Source organism: Taudactylus pleione, unplaced genomic scaffold (genome assembly GCF_031769625.1).
Source record: "Taudactylus pleione unplaced genomic scaffold, aTauple2 ptg000037l, whole genome shotgun sequence".
Lineage (NCBI taxonomy): Eukaryota > Metazoa > Chordata > Amphibia > Anura > Myobatrachidae > Taudactylus > Taudactylus pleione.
Genome location: NW_028284439.1, coordinates 7222802 through 7239793, shown reverse-complemented (window position 1 = coordinate 7239793; position 16992 = coordinate 7222802). Strand labels below are relative to the sequence as shown.

General features: G+C 44.8%; 1 protein-coding gene across 1 annotated transcript in view; it reads left to right on the top strand.

Annotated features, from left to right (window-relative positions):
• The window catches only part of LOC148538714 (transient receptor potential cation channel subfamily V member 6-like), an 89716-nt gene that overhangs the window by 61696 nt on the left and 11028 nt on the right, over positions 1-16992 (top strand). The window contains exons 7-12 of the mRNA XM_088452318.1: positions 477-623; positions 8864-9070; positions 9178-9264; positions 9366-9442; positions 12525-12690; positions 13865-13931. Of these exons, the coding sequence (XP_088308444.1) occupies positions 477-623; positions 8864-9070; positions 9178-9264; positions 9366-9442; positions 12525-12690; positions 13865-13931 (751 nt within the window). The remainder of the gene's footprint in view (positions 1-476; positions 624-8863; positions 9071-9177; positions 9265-9365; positions 9443-12524; positions 12691-13864; positions 13932-16992) is intronic.

Below are 16992 nucleotides of genomic sequence, written 5' to 3'. Positions count from 1 at the left end.
CCAATGGCAATAGATTTCCCTTTCCTGACCTGTGGACTTATTAACTGGATTCAAGGAAAAAGTTGGCTGTTAATGTAGACAAGTTTGATTACATCTTGTCCCCCTTGTAGTCCTGCCAATATGGAAAGTAACTAGCAGAAGAGATAGTCATAGACCTCTGCAACTCTTTATTCATTAATTTACCTAGCTCTTTTATTGTTGGACTATTTGTTATTGCATTGTTACTATTTTTTATGTTTTGTTTTTAAAACCTGAAACCCAATAATAATTTGAAATAAAATATGTTTACTGATGTGCATGAGGTTCATGCTAATTTAATATCCACTCATTTAGAAGGGTAGTTTGTGTCCACTTACCGAGCTTGTCAAGGTATACAAACCCCAAACTTTTCATATTCCAGGTGTTGAATGCAGGCTACAGGCATATAAGGTAGAAGATGCATACGGACTCAGTGCTTTGTCTTACCTGTATTGCAGATGTTCAGCTATCTTGTCAAGCGGCAGAAAAAAACATACTGGGCAATAGGGACCATCTCATACAGCATATATGACTTGACTGATATTGATACATGGATGGCTCAAAATTCAGTTTTGGATATTATAACGTCCAGTCAAAAGCCTCAGGTAAATGTTTTAAATATGTAAGTTTAGTTTTTAAGACTAACTACACAAAGTATGTTATGTAAGCACATTAGTAATACCATTAATACAATATAAATATTTCAGTTGTATTTCAGATCATTTAATTGTGTCATATATTAACATTTAAAAATCATTAACAAATTACAAATAAGATTATACTGAGAGCTGCAGTAAAGGGTAATGCTTGTTTCTCACGCCTTTTTTGTGCATTTGCTACTGAAATATTTACAGTAAAGACATATATTTTGTGGCCTTAATTAATAGTCTTTAGGATGCAGCCTACCAATGACCTAGGAAATAGTCACAGCACTAAGGTCTGGCTCACCAGCACCTCTCACTGTCCCTTTCATTTGACCGCAGCCTCTGTGGGACCCTTAGTCCCACCTTGTATTCAGGTAACTTTTCCTAATTGGGAGTTGTGTAAAGCTTGGTCCGCAGCACTGGCGCTGTCAATGGGACACAATGTTGCTACAGTTCAAAAATGGACAAACCTTTGGCATCATCAATGGTGGATATATTTACCAAAGTCAATGGGGCAAGCCTCATGCACAGTGGTTGCAGTTGTGAGAAACCACAAAGAATCACTAAGTAAGGGCGAATGATGTAAAAGCCACCCTTACATAGTTTGAAATCAGTGTTGATGATGCTGCAAAGGAAGACTTATTAACAAGAGTGTTGCTTATGTGAGATACCCAAGAGGATACCATTGCCATGAACCTCAGTGCAGAGAGGCAGGATCCATGTCCATTTTAGCTAGACACATAGGTAACCAAATCTGGCGTTCTAACTTCCGGTGTGTCTGGGGCCTTTTAATTGGGTCAGAAGATGAACAGACATGTCATCTACTAGTCAGTTTTACAAACAATGACTCGCAGTTCTTGGAGAACAAAAACATGTTTGTCTGCAGAAGGAACCCCAAAGGGGCATGGAAAAACTAGGAGGAAACTGGGTTTAAATGAAAAGTACTGCAACAGGTTGTTTCGTGATAATTCTGACCACACAAGCAACTGGGATTAATTGTACTGGGCATCTCAGACAAGCACCACTGAAACTGTTTGAGGGATTTGCCTGTCCTTTTACCTGGGGCTGATACCCAGACAAGTGGAGTAAAAGTCCCAGAAACACCCTGTTTCTGATAGTTGACATTAATGGAGGTGAACATCTTTGAAAATAAGGCTCAACATTTAAGGACATACTTGTTATTCTGGAGACCACAGCTCCTTCTCCACTCTTGAACGCATCAAATTTCAGCCCACCTGGGATCTGGATACTGCAATATGTGGCAAATTTGAAGAGATGTGTCTAGGTGTCAAAAGCCTGTCGAGCAGGGGATCACATGTCCTTAGGAGTCCATGTTTGGTTAAGGCAGCTATTGGCCTTAAACCCACAATCCTCTGGATTGCCTTGAAACCTCTGCGAAAGGGACTAGTGAAGAGCTCCATTTCCTGTAATGAAATGATGTCACCTAGGATGTTTTCTTTGGACTACTTAAGTGAACACTGTCTATCTGGGCAAATTATCAGTCGATTATCCAGGAGCCACTGCAGTACTTCTCTCATGTGGTTATGAGGTAACTCAAGTGTAGGAAATGAGGATATCATTCAGGTATATGAGGGCTGATGTCTCCAGTATGTGTCCAAAGAGAGAATTCCCATAGACAGATCAGTTTATACTGTAGGCCACTCACAGGTCCAGTTCTTTTGTATGTAGGTAGCCATGGCTCCTAATTCAGGCTCAGACAGCAGGTGCCAAATTCAATGGCTTAGTGGGCGACTGAGTGACCACATAGCTCTTGTGGATGCATTGGTGATATGACCCAGAGAGTCAGAGATCTCTTTCAATGTGCGCTAAAACTCCCTATAGTTATCTATCAATGGGTGATCATTCTAATGGAGTAGTGTGGCTCAGGCCAAAGCTTGGCCAGTCAGCAGGGAGACAACACACTGTATCCCACTTTAATATACTCTGTAGGGCAGGGTTTCCCAACTACGGTCCTCAAGGCACACTAACAGTCCAGGTTTTAGGGATAGCCATACTAGAGCACAAGTGACTTAATTAGTGCCTCAGTTATTTTGATTTAACCATCTGTGCACAATCATGGATATCACTAAAACCAGGCCTGTTAGTGTGCCTTGAGGACCGAGGTTGGGAATCACTGCTGTAGGGGAATGATGCTACTTGTAATTGGAACTGCAGACACATCTGGATTGGGGATTTCTTGCACCCTTTGCATTTGCCATCAAAATGCAGGGGTGCAGCAATCTTAAGCCATCGGACATAAAATAGGCACTACCAATTGTTGCTCCCTGACAAAAATCTGTGATTCTGTGGAGATTGTGACAATTTGTTATGGTATACCCAAGTGAGTAGCATTGGTGGGAATAGAGTAAGGTCTTATAAAGAAATGGATTTCCATATAGTGTTTAATGTGCTGGAGGAGAGTCTAATTGGTCATGGTAGGGAATTCTATAAGTGGATAGTGGCATGGTAAGTATTGCAGGCAGGAGTTAGATGTGCTTATTAGAGAATCGGTATGAAATACCGACGGAGGAGATGGCGGCTGTCAGTACACTGACAGCGGCATCCCCAAGGTTGGAATCCCAACAGGGGAACGGTGAGTACTGTTCCCCTATCCTATTTACCCCCAACCCTAACCCTCCTTTTTTGTACTCTCATACTAAACCTCCCTAACCCGTACCCTAACTCTCCCGTTAAGTGCCTAACCCTCCCCCCATAGTCCCTATCCCTAACCTCCCCCCGGTGGTGCCTGAACCTAACACCCCTGTCTGGAGCCTAACCCTAACCACACCCCTCCTGCAGCCTATCCCTAGGTCCCCCTGGGGCACCTAAACCTAACCCTCCACCCTGCAGCTAATATTTACCTTGCCCTGGTCTCCTTACGATCGGGATGTCGGCTGCCGGGATTCCGAACATCGGCATCCCCAGTCATGTCGGGTTTCTGGCAACAGTGTTCTCTCGGGGATCGGGATTTTGGCAGACGACGTCCCGATCGTCGGGATATTAACCACATCCCCTTATTAAACATAAGATGAGTTCCAGATAGATCTATAAATATGTAAGGAGCAGTATTTTGAGATGAGATTTGACATGTATGACGGGCATGGTGTCCTTGCTTTGTAGGTAAGGGACTAGGGTAGTATTTGGCATTGGATTTTGCATGATGTGGGGAGGCAGTTTAGGGATTTATAGAATGATTTAGCAGATATGGATTAATGAAAGAGGAATATCAGTCAGTCTGCAGTATTTAGAATGTATTGTAGTAGCAATGATGGGCATGTTGTTAGATAGGAGCATGTTGCAGTAATCCATGAGGGAGGTGACGAGTTAAGCTTTCATCTTGAGTACAACTGTATATTTTTAACAGAATTGTGTAGGTAGGAAGTGACATGTACAGAGGGGGTCATTCAGACCCGCTTGCAAGCGCAGGACGCTCGCAAGCGGGTCGATGATACCCCAATGCGCACAACGGAGGGAGCTCCGTCATGCGCATGCGCGAGACCCGGACAGCTGTCGCTCCGGGTCTCGCACCAAAGGGGGCGTGCTGTCGATGGTGACTGACAGCACGCCCCCTTTGGTGGGCGTGCCGGGGGCGTGGCTGCCAGATGGAGGCGTTTCCATGGGAACGCCTACCGTCTGGGTGATGTCAGTGGGAGTGATTTAAATCACTCCAGGGCTTGCGGTCACCGAGACCCTACCTCAGGGTCTCGTCGCAAGCCCGATGGTCGTGATGGTCTTGACCATTGCGACCATCTTTTTGGCCGCTCGCATATGCTGTGGGTGGTCACCCACAGCTATGCGAGCGGCTAGGAGGCCGCTCCATTTTTAGGTAGGAGGGCACGGATTCAGAGCGAGCGCTCTGGTCAGAGCGTCCGGCTCTGAATCAGGCCCAGAGACCGGTATGGGCTATTGCCCTTTAATGGCCATTTTTTACCCTCCAAATGTTAACATACTGTACGTAAATGTTTGCCAACTACAATTATTTGCAATTCTTTTTAATTAATGTTTTCATTCCTCAAGTACCTGTACTTTATAAGCAGTCAACAATTATAAGCTAAAAGTCATGTTAATAATAATCTAATGATTTTAATATTGCTCTGAAAATATACAATTTATCCCTTCTTAGTTAGAGAAAAGAACAGGTTTCATAATGGATGCTGTGTAATATTACACCGTCATCTATTTCACTATGTCCAAGTGATACTTTGTTCACCACTTCTGATTGCTCTACTGACGGTGATTTTGCCAGAGACGTTCATTAGTCGGAGGTGCTCTGGGCAAGAGAGGAGATAAAACAGCATGTATGCTTTCATGTAACTCACTGTAAGCCAATCACTGTTAGATAGGAGATCAGCTCTTATACTGCATGGAGTATTCTCCCTCACTAACTGAAGTCAATGGGCCTGATTCAGCACGGATCGCTATTGCGATCGCGGCTGCGACTACGCACGCAGGTCTGCTGCGAAAATATGCTAATGAATGCAATCACAAAGCTGTCGCACAGCCAGCATAGAGACACCCACTACCGCTATCTCACATCCGTAATACATCTCAGTCCTGCGTACACATCGGTAACATCGGCCCCCCACGCACAATTACAGCAGCTCTGACCTTACTCAGAAATTGCTAACCTTGTTGCACTCAGTAAGTACACAAGCTGTGTATGCCATTGCAGTGACTAATGTATGTACGCCCATGCAACGGCGTTCAAACAGACAGGCACGCCTGCGTTTCTCCGACCACTCCCCTGTCACCACCCCCAAATGCTGACAGCCTGTCACTCACTCCATGGGTTCCTGTGTTCTGCGTGTTTGCAGTACTATTGCAATTCAGCCGCTGCGCACTGCGATGCATGCACCATCGGCTGATCTGTGTACGCTGTTGCAGTTGAGATCAGTAATGAATCAGGCCCAATGTCAGGATCACTGATGGAGGAAAACAGGGACAGATCATGCATATAGTATATACTAGTACTCTTATTAAATTGTGTGGTGCTTGCAGCATTATCACAAATAATCATCAGTTTATGTTTTGCTACAACAAGGGTGCACACAGATTGTCAGATGTACAATATTGATCAATTATCCCCATGTTTATCTGTTACCAATATATTTTACATGCTATAAACAGAGCACTGTTAAATGCCAGCAAGAATGTTTATTATGACCTAACACAATACAAGACACAGATTCCTGCAATCGTATTCATCTCCACCTAGACACAACCAGCTCAGTGATGGCAGGAGAGTAGAGGAGCACCAAAGGACTTACGTTACTTAGACATATATCTTGTTATGATAACCTGAACTGCTATTGTGTAAGACCTCTAGAGTCACACTGGCAAGGTCATCATGCCTATAACAGCCCCCATTGTTCCCTTAGAGCTGAGCATGCTCACCGGTACTTAGGTTGCCGCCTGGACTTATGCTTGGAACAGTAGAGGCTTACACAGTAATTCAGATATCGCTGGAGATGTGTGCGGCTAGGGATCTGACTAGAAACAGATATAGTAAACTAACCAGGAGTGACTGAGCCACTAGTTGGGTGTGGAGTGAAGTGGCTGGGTAGCTGGCTGGAATGCTGCATAAGCGGCGAAGCCATGGGTAGATGTCGCAGCACTGAGATAGTGTGAGTGGCAAGGGCCGCAGGCTGATGTCGCTGCACTTGGGTGGAATAAGTGGCAAGGCTGATGGTGCTCCAACAATAACTGTGCAGCACTGCGACTGTAGTCATGACAAAAACTGGAGCATAGGACATTGCTCACAGGATCACGGCAGAAGTTCTGGCTGGCAGAGATTCCCCACGATCACGAATAAGACCAGAGACTTACACGCAAGGCATAAGCTATAACTGGCAAGGAGGGGCTAGTCTGAATGCCTAATGAGGAGATCCACTGCATGTAAAATCACTGCATGTAAAAAAGGCGGGATTCCTGAGGATTGAAAGCAGTTGTGATGCTGCATGTCAGACAAACTCCTACTAATGAAAGGCGGTCCCAGCAGTCCTTGTGGCTGCCCGGCTTCCTGGTCGCTTGGCAACTGTAGAAGTAGTCCTGGTCTGGTGTTTTTGCCTGGCAGTCGGTGGAACTGATGGAGCCTGCGGCCGGAAAAGATGGCATCCAAGTTGCCTAGTGACAACCGGTCCTGAGCAGGATGCAAGCTGCAGTGCCTGATTCTGTAAGGATTGTAATTGCAAATCTACACTCGGGCAGCTTTGCAATTGCGATCCTTGCAGATATGGTAATGCACAGGTGGCATCACACCACCTGTGCATTACTTAACCAAGCTGCATATCATTGGCCAGCTGCGGTGACCCATAGGGTCCCACAGCCGGCTGCTGCAGTTTACAGGAAGAGGCCAGGAAATCTCCGTCACCCGACGGAGATCCTGGCCTCTTCCCTCCCCCCTAATGGTGGCAACACCCTTCCATTTCGGGTAAAGGAGGCTGTCGCCGTCCCCTCCTCACCCCCAAACGGCAAGTGACTGTCAATCACTGACAGTCTGCTGACAGTTTACAAGTGTATTCGCAGACCTGTTCTGCACATGTGCATAAAGTGTCTGGCGCCTGTGCAGATTCCCAAACACCGGGAATCTGCATTCTGCTGAATCAGGCCCTGTGTATTTATGTGCACCAAAATATGTACACACGTCCGTATGCAAATCTTCTCACATCTTACACTTACGTCTAATCACGCTTGGAGGAGTGGAACAGGGGAGGGAAGGCACAGGCAAGCATAGGTCAAGTACAGTAGGTGTGTATATATGTAATTCAGGCTAATCTCAGGCGGGTACTGGAGGGCTGAGCCCATTTAGACTGCAGCAGCAAAGAAGGTTTGCATTTGATATGAAAACCAGATGTTTCTATATAATTTGTATTGATTTATATTTTACATTATAAATTCAACTTTCATTATTTATTAATCTCAAGACACTAAGGACCTCATTCAGAGTCGGTCGAAGCGGCCGCACGGTCGTACGCCACCGATGTTCGCTATACGGCACATGCGTAAAGTTCGCAATGCGCGTGCGCAAACTAGCTGCTACGATCAGAAATTTCTCTCTCCTTGAACACAGCCAGGTCAGTAGTTTGAGTGACAGATTGAGGCGTTTGTGGGTGGTAACATGGGAAGGTGCTTGAAAACGGGGGAGTGGAGATCCGAACGCAGTCGTGCCTAATTATGCAAACTGCGTTTTGTGGGAGTGCATACGGTTTATGGGAGTGCATACGGTTTATGGGAGTGCATACGGTTTATGGGAGTGCATAATTAACAAAGTAGCATCATGGCACATGTGACATGGGAGGTTTTTACACTGACATGATCGTAGAGCTTAAGAGAGGGTATGATCAACCTTAAGCTCTACGACCAGTTCCGATGGTTCCCGATGGTCTCGATTAAGCCTTATATGCCCGGAGATGACGTGTATGCGTACGAGAAGGGGGCGTATTTTTTTGTCTTCCGACCGCTTCCTCCCCTTGGTCGGCCAGCTACCGATCCGAATTTAGGGACGCAACTTGCGAGGGAATCATTTGCATATACGGCCCCTTTTCCCGTACAACCGAGCGGCCGCTTCAACCGACTCTGAATGAGGTCCAAACTGCCAAGACACTTTTCTCTATTACGTATATGACATCCTATTACATTATTATATCGTGTGCAAATAGGGTAAAGCTAATGTATAGCTGGACGCATCTTTAGATCTGTTTAACTGAGCATTTGCACACAAAATGTGCTTTTTCTTGTATACATCTTTTGATGGATATGCTTGTGGGGCACATTAAGTAATCTTTACTTGAGTCACTAAATGGGAAAGATAGGAGCTGATTACAGGGAATTTCAAAAACACATGTGCAAGTGCAATGAACAATACAACGGATAATATAGTGTTATGTTACCCAGAGATGAGGTATGCTGCAGACAATGGACTCAAATTCCAGATACATAGTTTGATTCTTACAATACACAACACTAACCGGACTATTATTTATCTAAATTATTAAGTTACATATATTTGGGTTATAAAAGAGAGCCTTCATCACAATCTAAATAAAGTCAGTGTTATACAGTAATTGACTTGTATGTTGCAACATTTGCTTCTAAAGCTAATTATATATACCAAATATACAAATATACAGTAATACTAACTGCAGCCTAACACAGAAAGTTTCCTTTATGTTGACTTGTGCATTTATATCCATTAATTCAAGGTCCGTAAACTTGTTGATGTAACACCGATAAAAGAGCTGCTAAGCCAGAAATGGAAGTCATTTGGTTATAAGAGCTTTCTTGTTTGGATGGTCAGTTATCTTGCATACATGGTAATATTTACAACCGTCAGCCTCTTCCGCCCTTTGAAACCCTTGAAGAGTGACGAAGAGGATAACATAACCGTGAAAAGACCAAAACAAATCTGTGTAAGTAGTTTATAGTAAATTGGAGGAAATCATTTTAACTTAACTATAAAATATAGGATGAATCCATATAATACATAATTTTCTGAATAACACTATATAATTCTTAGGAATCCTATAACACTACAGAAGATTTTTTGAGGCTGGCGGGGGAGTTAATCACACTGTTTGGAGCAGTCTTCATACTTGTCAGCGAGGTATATTTATAACTAGTTTTTAATTGGTTATCCATAGCAATTAGTGAAATGAAATGAATCTATTATATCACCATGGCGCTTCATTTGTTTATTTTTTCCAGATCCCTCTGCTTATTAAACTTGGCCCAAAAATATACATTGGAAATGCATCAACTGGTGGTCCTTTCTCCTTACTAATGTACGGTAACACGTAATCGCCATGTCTTAATAAATGTTCAGTACAAATTAATGGTTTGGGTATGGGATGCTGATGGTCGGCAGTCACATCCAGACAGTCAGAATCCCGAACCAACTAGATAAGTACCCTAACCCTCCCCCCTTGCATCCTATCCTTAACCCTCCCCCCTTAGCCTATCCCTAACCCTCCCCTCCGCAGCCTATCCTTAACCCTCCCCCCCCCTCAGCCTATCCCTAACCCTCCCCTCCGCAGCCTATCCTTAACCCTCCCCCCCCTCAGCCTATCCCTAACCCTCCCCTCCGCAGCCTAACCCTCCTCCCTGGGGACTGAGCAGGTACTGGTACATGGGAATACAAGACAGGATACAGGAATACTTCAACAAGGCTAAAGGACCTTATATTCTGGCAGCATATTGCAAACAGAGTGAGGCTTACATAGGCGGTGGAGGTCAGCTGGACAGGGAATGGCGGCTGGATGAGGAGGAGTACGCTGGGCAGTGATTGGCGCGGCAGAGGCAGAAGAATGGACAACTGGCGCGTAATCAATACTTTGAGACATGCAGCAAATATCATTATTCTTGTAAAAATACATGAATAACTCACTTGATATTTTATACATTTATGTAACTCATTTTATTATTTTTGCAACCGTTCTGTGTTCCCTATTTTCCCTTACTTAGGGGGAGATTTATCAAATCCTCTAAAGATAACCAGTAGAGTTATCATTTATTTAGTACATTTTACAGAATGATAGCTTGAATCTGATTGGTTGCTATGGGTGAGTCCACCACTGGTCCTCTTCTGATAAAGCCTCGTCTGTAGTCTTGTTGTATTAGTAATAGCCCCTCTCCCTTCAGGTTATACTTATTTCCTTTAGCTGTGGAGAGAATAGGTTAGCTTGGACTGGTGCACAGGATACCGCAGTCCCCGTTGTTCTCAATAAGGGCTGTGGTCTTTTCCAATTGATATCGGTTTTTGGAGCTTGATCTCGAAACAGCTAATGTCATCTTAGATGGCACTCACCATTGTAGTCTATAGGCTATACCAGTGGTTCCCAAATTTTTTTGAATCACGGCGCCCTAGAGTATCAGCATTTTTTTCAGAGCACCCCTGTGCCAAAAGTTTCTTATTGAGAAATTTAGCAAAAATTAAATTAAGTAAATTGTGCTTATATGTCACCCTTAGGTTCAGTTATGTGGTGGTAAACAGGGCTGTGCTGCTTTTTGTCCACATTTTTTTTGATTGACAGCCATTAGCACTAGTTTTACATATCACACAGACTAAGAATAATTTTATTTGGTACTTGACCACCAGCCCAAGGCACCCCTGCAAGTGCCCTGAGGCACCCAGTTTGGGAACCACTGGGCTATACTATAGCATTGTTTCTGGAGAGGACACTTGGGATCTCTCCCCCTTAGACTACGCTTACACATGTGCCGTCTACTTATGCTATCACTTTGTAACTATATACTTTTAGCCAGGATGGGCTCTTATTCCATCCCATCCCACCAAGTATATTGATAAATAGCCACAAAAATTCCTTATTGCCCCTATGAGGTATGACACATTTCTGGGACCCCACTTCCCCAATGATAAATATGCCCCTTGGTCTGCAGACAAACAATGATAGCATTTTCAGATTATCTTACAGTATTCTCAAAGGGGATAATAATGCAAAGAATGAGCGGGCATGTCCTTCACCTTTGTGATTTTATAAAAGAAAATCATATTCTAGAGATCAACAAAATACAGAAGTACATAGCACCCAACTGTCCCAGCTTGAGTGGGTGACCCTTAATAATGTATGCCACCAATTTGGTTCCAACGTTTCCGGATCACTGTTGGGAAGTATGCAGCAAGAGAACGTATTGTGTACTCAGTCTTGATACAGTTACAGTGATATATAAGCTATTCCTGTGTAATGTATTTCTACACACAGATGTGGGCCGTAGAAGAAGTTAATGTGCAATGAGAGCTACACAGGGGTGTATCTATAATGGGTGCAGGGTGTGCAGTGCACACGGGTCCAGGGGGGCCCGCACTGCACATCCTGCACCAGGGGCTTTTTAAGAGAGGAGGGGGCCGGCAGCAGACTGACGTGTCTGACCGCCGACTGCAGCATCAGTAGATTCTGGGCAGCAGAGACCTTGGAGAGGTAAGTATTAGATAATATGGGTGCAGGGTGTACGGTGCAGATGCACAGCACACCCAGAACCCATTATAGATATGCCCCTGCCCTGCAACCATATTATCTAATACTCTGAGGTTCCGCATTGGGTGTCTCAGCCCTGCAGAAAATGCCGGAAAATGGCCGCCGCGCCATTTCTCCGGCAACCTGCGCATGCGCAGTAGACTCTGGGCACACTCTAGTGCCCAAAGTCTACTGATGCTGCGGTCAGCGGTCAGATGTGTCAGTCTGCTACCGGCCGCCGGGGGGAGAGAGGAGAGGGCCCCCTCCTCTCTTAAAACGCCCCTGGAGCTACTCAATGTTTTCTCTTCTTTGCTAGTTGTGTTGCCAGCTTTACATATAAAAGAAACGTGTTTTATTGTGATCACTGAGGAGCATTATTGGGTTTTTTTCTCAAGCAGAATGGGCAATGTTTATCATCTCCTATATGTATTGCATTACTCCTTTTGTCTATGCATATTATTTATAGCAACAAAATGGTAATGAACACAAAGCCTTTGTCTTTAAATAGAGTCAATACTATTAACCCTAATAAACAGCCCACTGTCTGCCATGATCCACAATCCATTTTATTGTTATATTAATACACATTAATGTGTCTACGTCAACAAGCGGTCTGGCACATAGTAATGGTGACAAGTTTGTCTAAAGTACAGTCAAGTAGCTACATAGTCACAGACTGGGTTATGCATAAACGCTGCGGCCTATCAGATCATTTTGACACAATCCGTTCTGATTCATTTCTGAGAACATTTCTCATATCTCAGCATGTACAGAACAATCCCAAAGCAAACAAGGGATAAATCAAATACATCCATTTGTATAGTATAGTGTAATGCTGGCTGATTCCAGGAAATGATCCATGTCCACTAACAAGGTGGTGTGTTTTCTGCAGGGTGGCCTATTCCCTGCTCATTTTCTCTGCAGCAATACTGAGAGTTCTTGGTCATGAGGGAGAAGCAATTCCACTTTCTCTGGCCTTAATAATTGGATGGTGCAATTTAATTTACTTTGCCAGAGGATTTAAAATGCTGGGACAGTTTTCAATAATGATACAGAAGGTAAGAAGGCTGCATATACATATACTGTAAGTAGTGGTAACAGGAGCAGTACATAAATAAAGTGACCAGATTTGTAGTCTTATAAACACCTAGATCTGGGCAATAGTAAGAATACGTATTCCTGAGGCAGCTGATACACAGTTGTCCTGGCTATACTGGCATTAACCTATGCGTGTATGGGATGTGTTGAGAATTGATATGGAACAATGCAAAAATAAAAAACAACTAATAACATGCAGACAGGTGTTTTACTAGTCATTAGACTGTCAGCTTAATAACAATATGCTCATAGGTATTGGGAAATTGATACCAGCTGTAGTCAATCAGTAGAGAAGGTGCTTTAAATGTCAGTTGATATCTTTAACCATACAGTATATGTTCAGGGTATATGGCCGTGTAATAACCAATACAGTGCAGTGTACAGAGGAGTAGGTGAATTTTTATAAATGTCCTATAATGTCCATAGATGCAGGATATAACCATGCTTCACTAATGTAGATGTTAATGGAGATACCAATGCAAATAATGTTCAAACTGCAGTAGGTGTGTAGTCGCAGCACCCTGCAGATTGACCTTGGAAGAGGAGGCATGGAGGGGGGCATTAGCAGGTTGATGCAAGCAGTGCCAGATGAAGCTTTCGGGTGGCATGGGGGACATAAGACAGGGGACCCTCCACCTCTAGTAAGCTCTGCCCCTGGCTGTGTATTCTGTGTTTGTGCCTACTCCTATGATTTGTCGATGGTCTATAGCCATCCCTACTTAGGAGCCTTCTCCTGAGCAGCACAGGGACCGATTCTGCTAGTCACCTACCTCCGCCAGCAGCAGCTGTCCCAGCAGTACCATGGCAATTGCTCCTGGGAGAGCGGCAGCTGGCGGCAGAGGCTGGAGATGAGCAAAATCAACCCCGGAGATCAGCGCCAGAGATGTAAGTTTCCCCAGCCTGTAACCCTACATAAATACTATAGCAGAGGCACTGGGACCACATCAATTACCAAATTGTGGGAACATGTTATTATTATCTATTTCACTGTACTAAATGAAGGACTTAAACTAAAACAATAATGGGTGGGGCTTAATTAGTTAATAAAGTAAAAATGTTCTTACCATGGATGCACCATTCATCGTTAGTATTAGAATAGAATATTAATGTCATCTTACATTTTCCTTCCTGCAGATAATCTTTGCTGATCTTCTATGCTGGTTCTGCTTAGTGTTTATTATTATAATCGGCTTTAGCTCCGGTAAGGATTGATTTGTTTATACTAAGAGCATTTTAAAATGTGTTTTGTTATAGAACTTTTATAACCAAAGTACAGAAAATTCCAACTGTATTAAATATATAGTCAAAGATATCACTAAATCACCTTTTTATGTCTCCAGGAGCTATGGCTCTGTAAGTAAGTGCTAAGTTTCTATGAAAAAAAGGTACCAACTAATGTTACCGGATGATATAAAATTTATAGTGGCTCCTATAGTCTGGACAAATCTGATGTACTTATTTCATTTCTGAAATGATTATACTGATTTCTTCCTGTTTCCAGAATTAGTTGTAAGGATGAAACTTATGCAAAAAAAAAATAAAAGTGCCGTTACGTGTGTATCGGTGACAGCGGGCAAGATCGGGACTAAAATGTGAGCAGGAGATATCCATTATACCTCCTGTGACACCTTTTTAATAAATGGCTCCGATACTTAATTTCTAATGGTCTACTTGTGTGTGTACAAATTAAGGGAAAATGAATAGACACCGAAGTACATTATCCCAACCATAGTGGTAGTAGTAATTGCTAAAATATACAGTAAACACTTCAAATACAATATAGTACATGGCTGGATACTGTAAATGGAATTAGAACAAGACTCAAAGACAAACTGTAAACTTTTTAAGTAAGTTAAAATCAATACCCACATCTGTTACATTCCCCTTTCAACAACTAAGTAGAAATATGCTTTTCTTCTTCGGGGTCCATGGGGTCCACAGCCAATACGTTGGGGAATGAATCCCGGTCACCAAACAGTTAATACAAACGAGCTCTCTGCTCCCAGGATGCACCGGGTCCCTCCTCATATACCCCACCCCCTGCTTCAGGTAGCCAGTTCTTCCTGTTTGGTGTGTACACCACATAGACAGTGGGACTGCAGGAGCAGTCCCGCAGACGAGTAACAAAAAAATAAATAAAAGAGAGAGTTTTACTCTCCATCTAGGCGGGTGGTCTGAGCTGTCCTGGAAGCAACCTCGCGTCTGATTGGAGACGCACCGGCCACCCGCTGCAACTACCTCCTCCGGCGCCGCACCGCTAGCCTTGGCAGGTCCAAGGTTAGGGCTTCAGCAGGGGCTCTCATGCCCTGGACTGCATCCGGATCAAAGTGGATGGCAGGTAAGCAGGTGGTCGTGGCGGCCGCTGACGCCGGACCCACATGGCGGTCCGGCCTCCGGCGGTGAGACTGGCCAGAGGTTAGCTGCAGTCAGGGGCAGAACAGCCTGTTGCCTACACTAGACCGCTGGGATGTGATGTTCCTGACAAGCCAGGGCTTGTGGCGGCGGCCATGTCAGTTTACCGGGCAGGTCCGCAGCATAGGGGAGGTTCGCTTCCCTGGCGGCCCCTCCCCCAATCCACATGCTAGTCCAGTCTTCTGGCGCAGCGGGGTGGGTTGCTCCTCCCAGCCTCCATATAGGGCAGCCAGCGTGTATGTCAGTTGCTCTCTGAACGCTGCTCCTTCAGGACGCTGGGCAGTCTCCCTGTATACCTTTCCTACTGCTGGTTCAGGTTTTACAGTGCTCTGTCCTACTAAGCCTAGCACTGATTATGGTAGCAAGAGCTTACAGTATATGCGTATGACTCGCAGAGTCTTTATGCATGACATGTGATTGTTGTCTGTGGATACTGTTTCTTATGTAAAAGAACTGTAATTCCTGTAAACTGTCACTGTCTCTCCCCTTATCCCTTACTACAGGTGTGTGGGTTGAGAGTAGAAAGTCAGCACATATACACTCAGAACCTTGGCATAGTTGACATGTCTAAGGAGTCTGAGGGTCAGGTGGTGGGAGCCTCGTTGCTGATATCCTGTATAGCCTGCAAGGCAGGCTTGTCCCCACAGGACTTTTTACAAATGGGCTTTGTGGGAACTGTTTTAGACAGCCACCACACCAATTAAGTCTGCCTATTACAGGCCCTGAGCCCCCTTGGGCATCATTTTCTCAGGTTATGGCTCAGATGGCGGAGCGGCTGGCTGCCCCGGCACCACCGGTTTGGGGTTTGCCTCAGCAGATGCATCCTATGCCCATGATGTGACCACCTTGGATGGACCCTGGTGCTGGTAAGGTTTTGGCATCATCCTCGGGGGTTTTTCAGCCTCCTCAGGCTGTCAAACCAAAGCAGCCTAAATCTAGGCGCCATTTACCTTCTCACATGGGTGAGTACTCCAGCGCCTCCTCCTCCAAGGAGCAGGCACAGGACTCTTCTCAGGAGTCTAGCTCCGAGGAGGGTGATGATCATTTCCCAGTAGCCAATGTCCCCTTTCTGATTAGGGCTGTGAAATCAGTATTAAATATCGAGGAAGGGTATCCTCCGCTTAGGAAGGCACCCCTGTTCAAACGCCAGAAAGTGGTCAAGGCAGAATTCCCAAAGTTTGAGCATTTATCAGTACTTATGGAAGAAGCGTGGGTCTGTCCGGATAAGAAAAGCCATCCTTCTAAAAGAGTGGCGCTTCTATATCCTTTTCCAGCAGAGGACTGTGCTAGGTGGGAGAATCCACCGTCAGTTGATGCGCATGTGGCGCAGCTGATTAAGCGCACCACTCTGCTAATCCCAGCGGCTTCGCTGAAGGAAGCCACGGATAGGAGACTGGAGAGTTGCCTCAAATCAATCTTCTAGCTGGCAGGAATGGCCACCTGTCCAGCAATGGCTACTGCTTGGGTAGCAAGAGCTATTGAGGAGTGGGCTAAAACTCTAGCAGAGTCTTTACCAGATGCCTCTAAGGAGCAGCTGGACATGATCTCCTTTATTAGAGAAGGGGCGTCTTATCTGGGAGATGCCGCCATAGATGCAGGGATCCTTTCCTCTAGGGTTTCAGCGGAATCCGTGGTGGCACGTAGGATTCTCTGGTTAAAGGATTGGAAGGCAGATGCCGGATCCAAAAAGGCCCTAGAATCCCTTCCATTCACAGGGGGAGTTCTCTTTGGTCCAGAATTGGATAAAATTGTAGCCTCCATGGCAGCCTGAAAGACGGCAGGTCTGCCATCAGCAGCCACGTCTAAACTTAGATGGGCGTCGTTTCGGTGGGTTCGGCCACAGGGCAAGG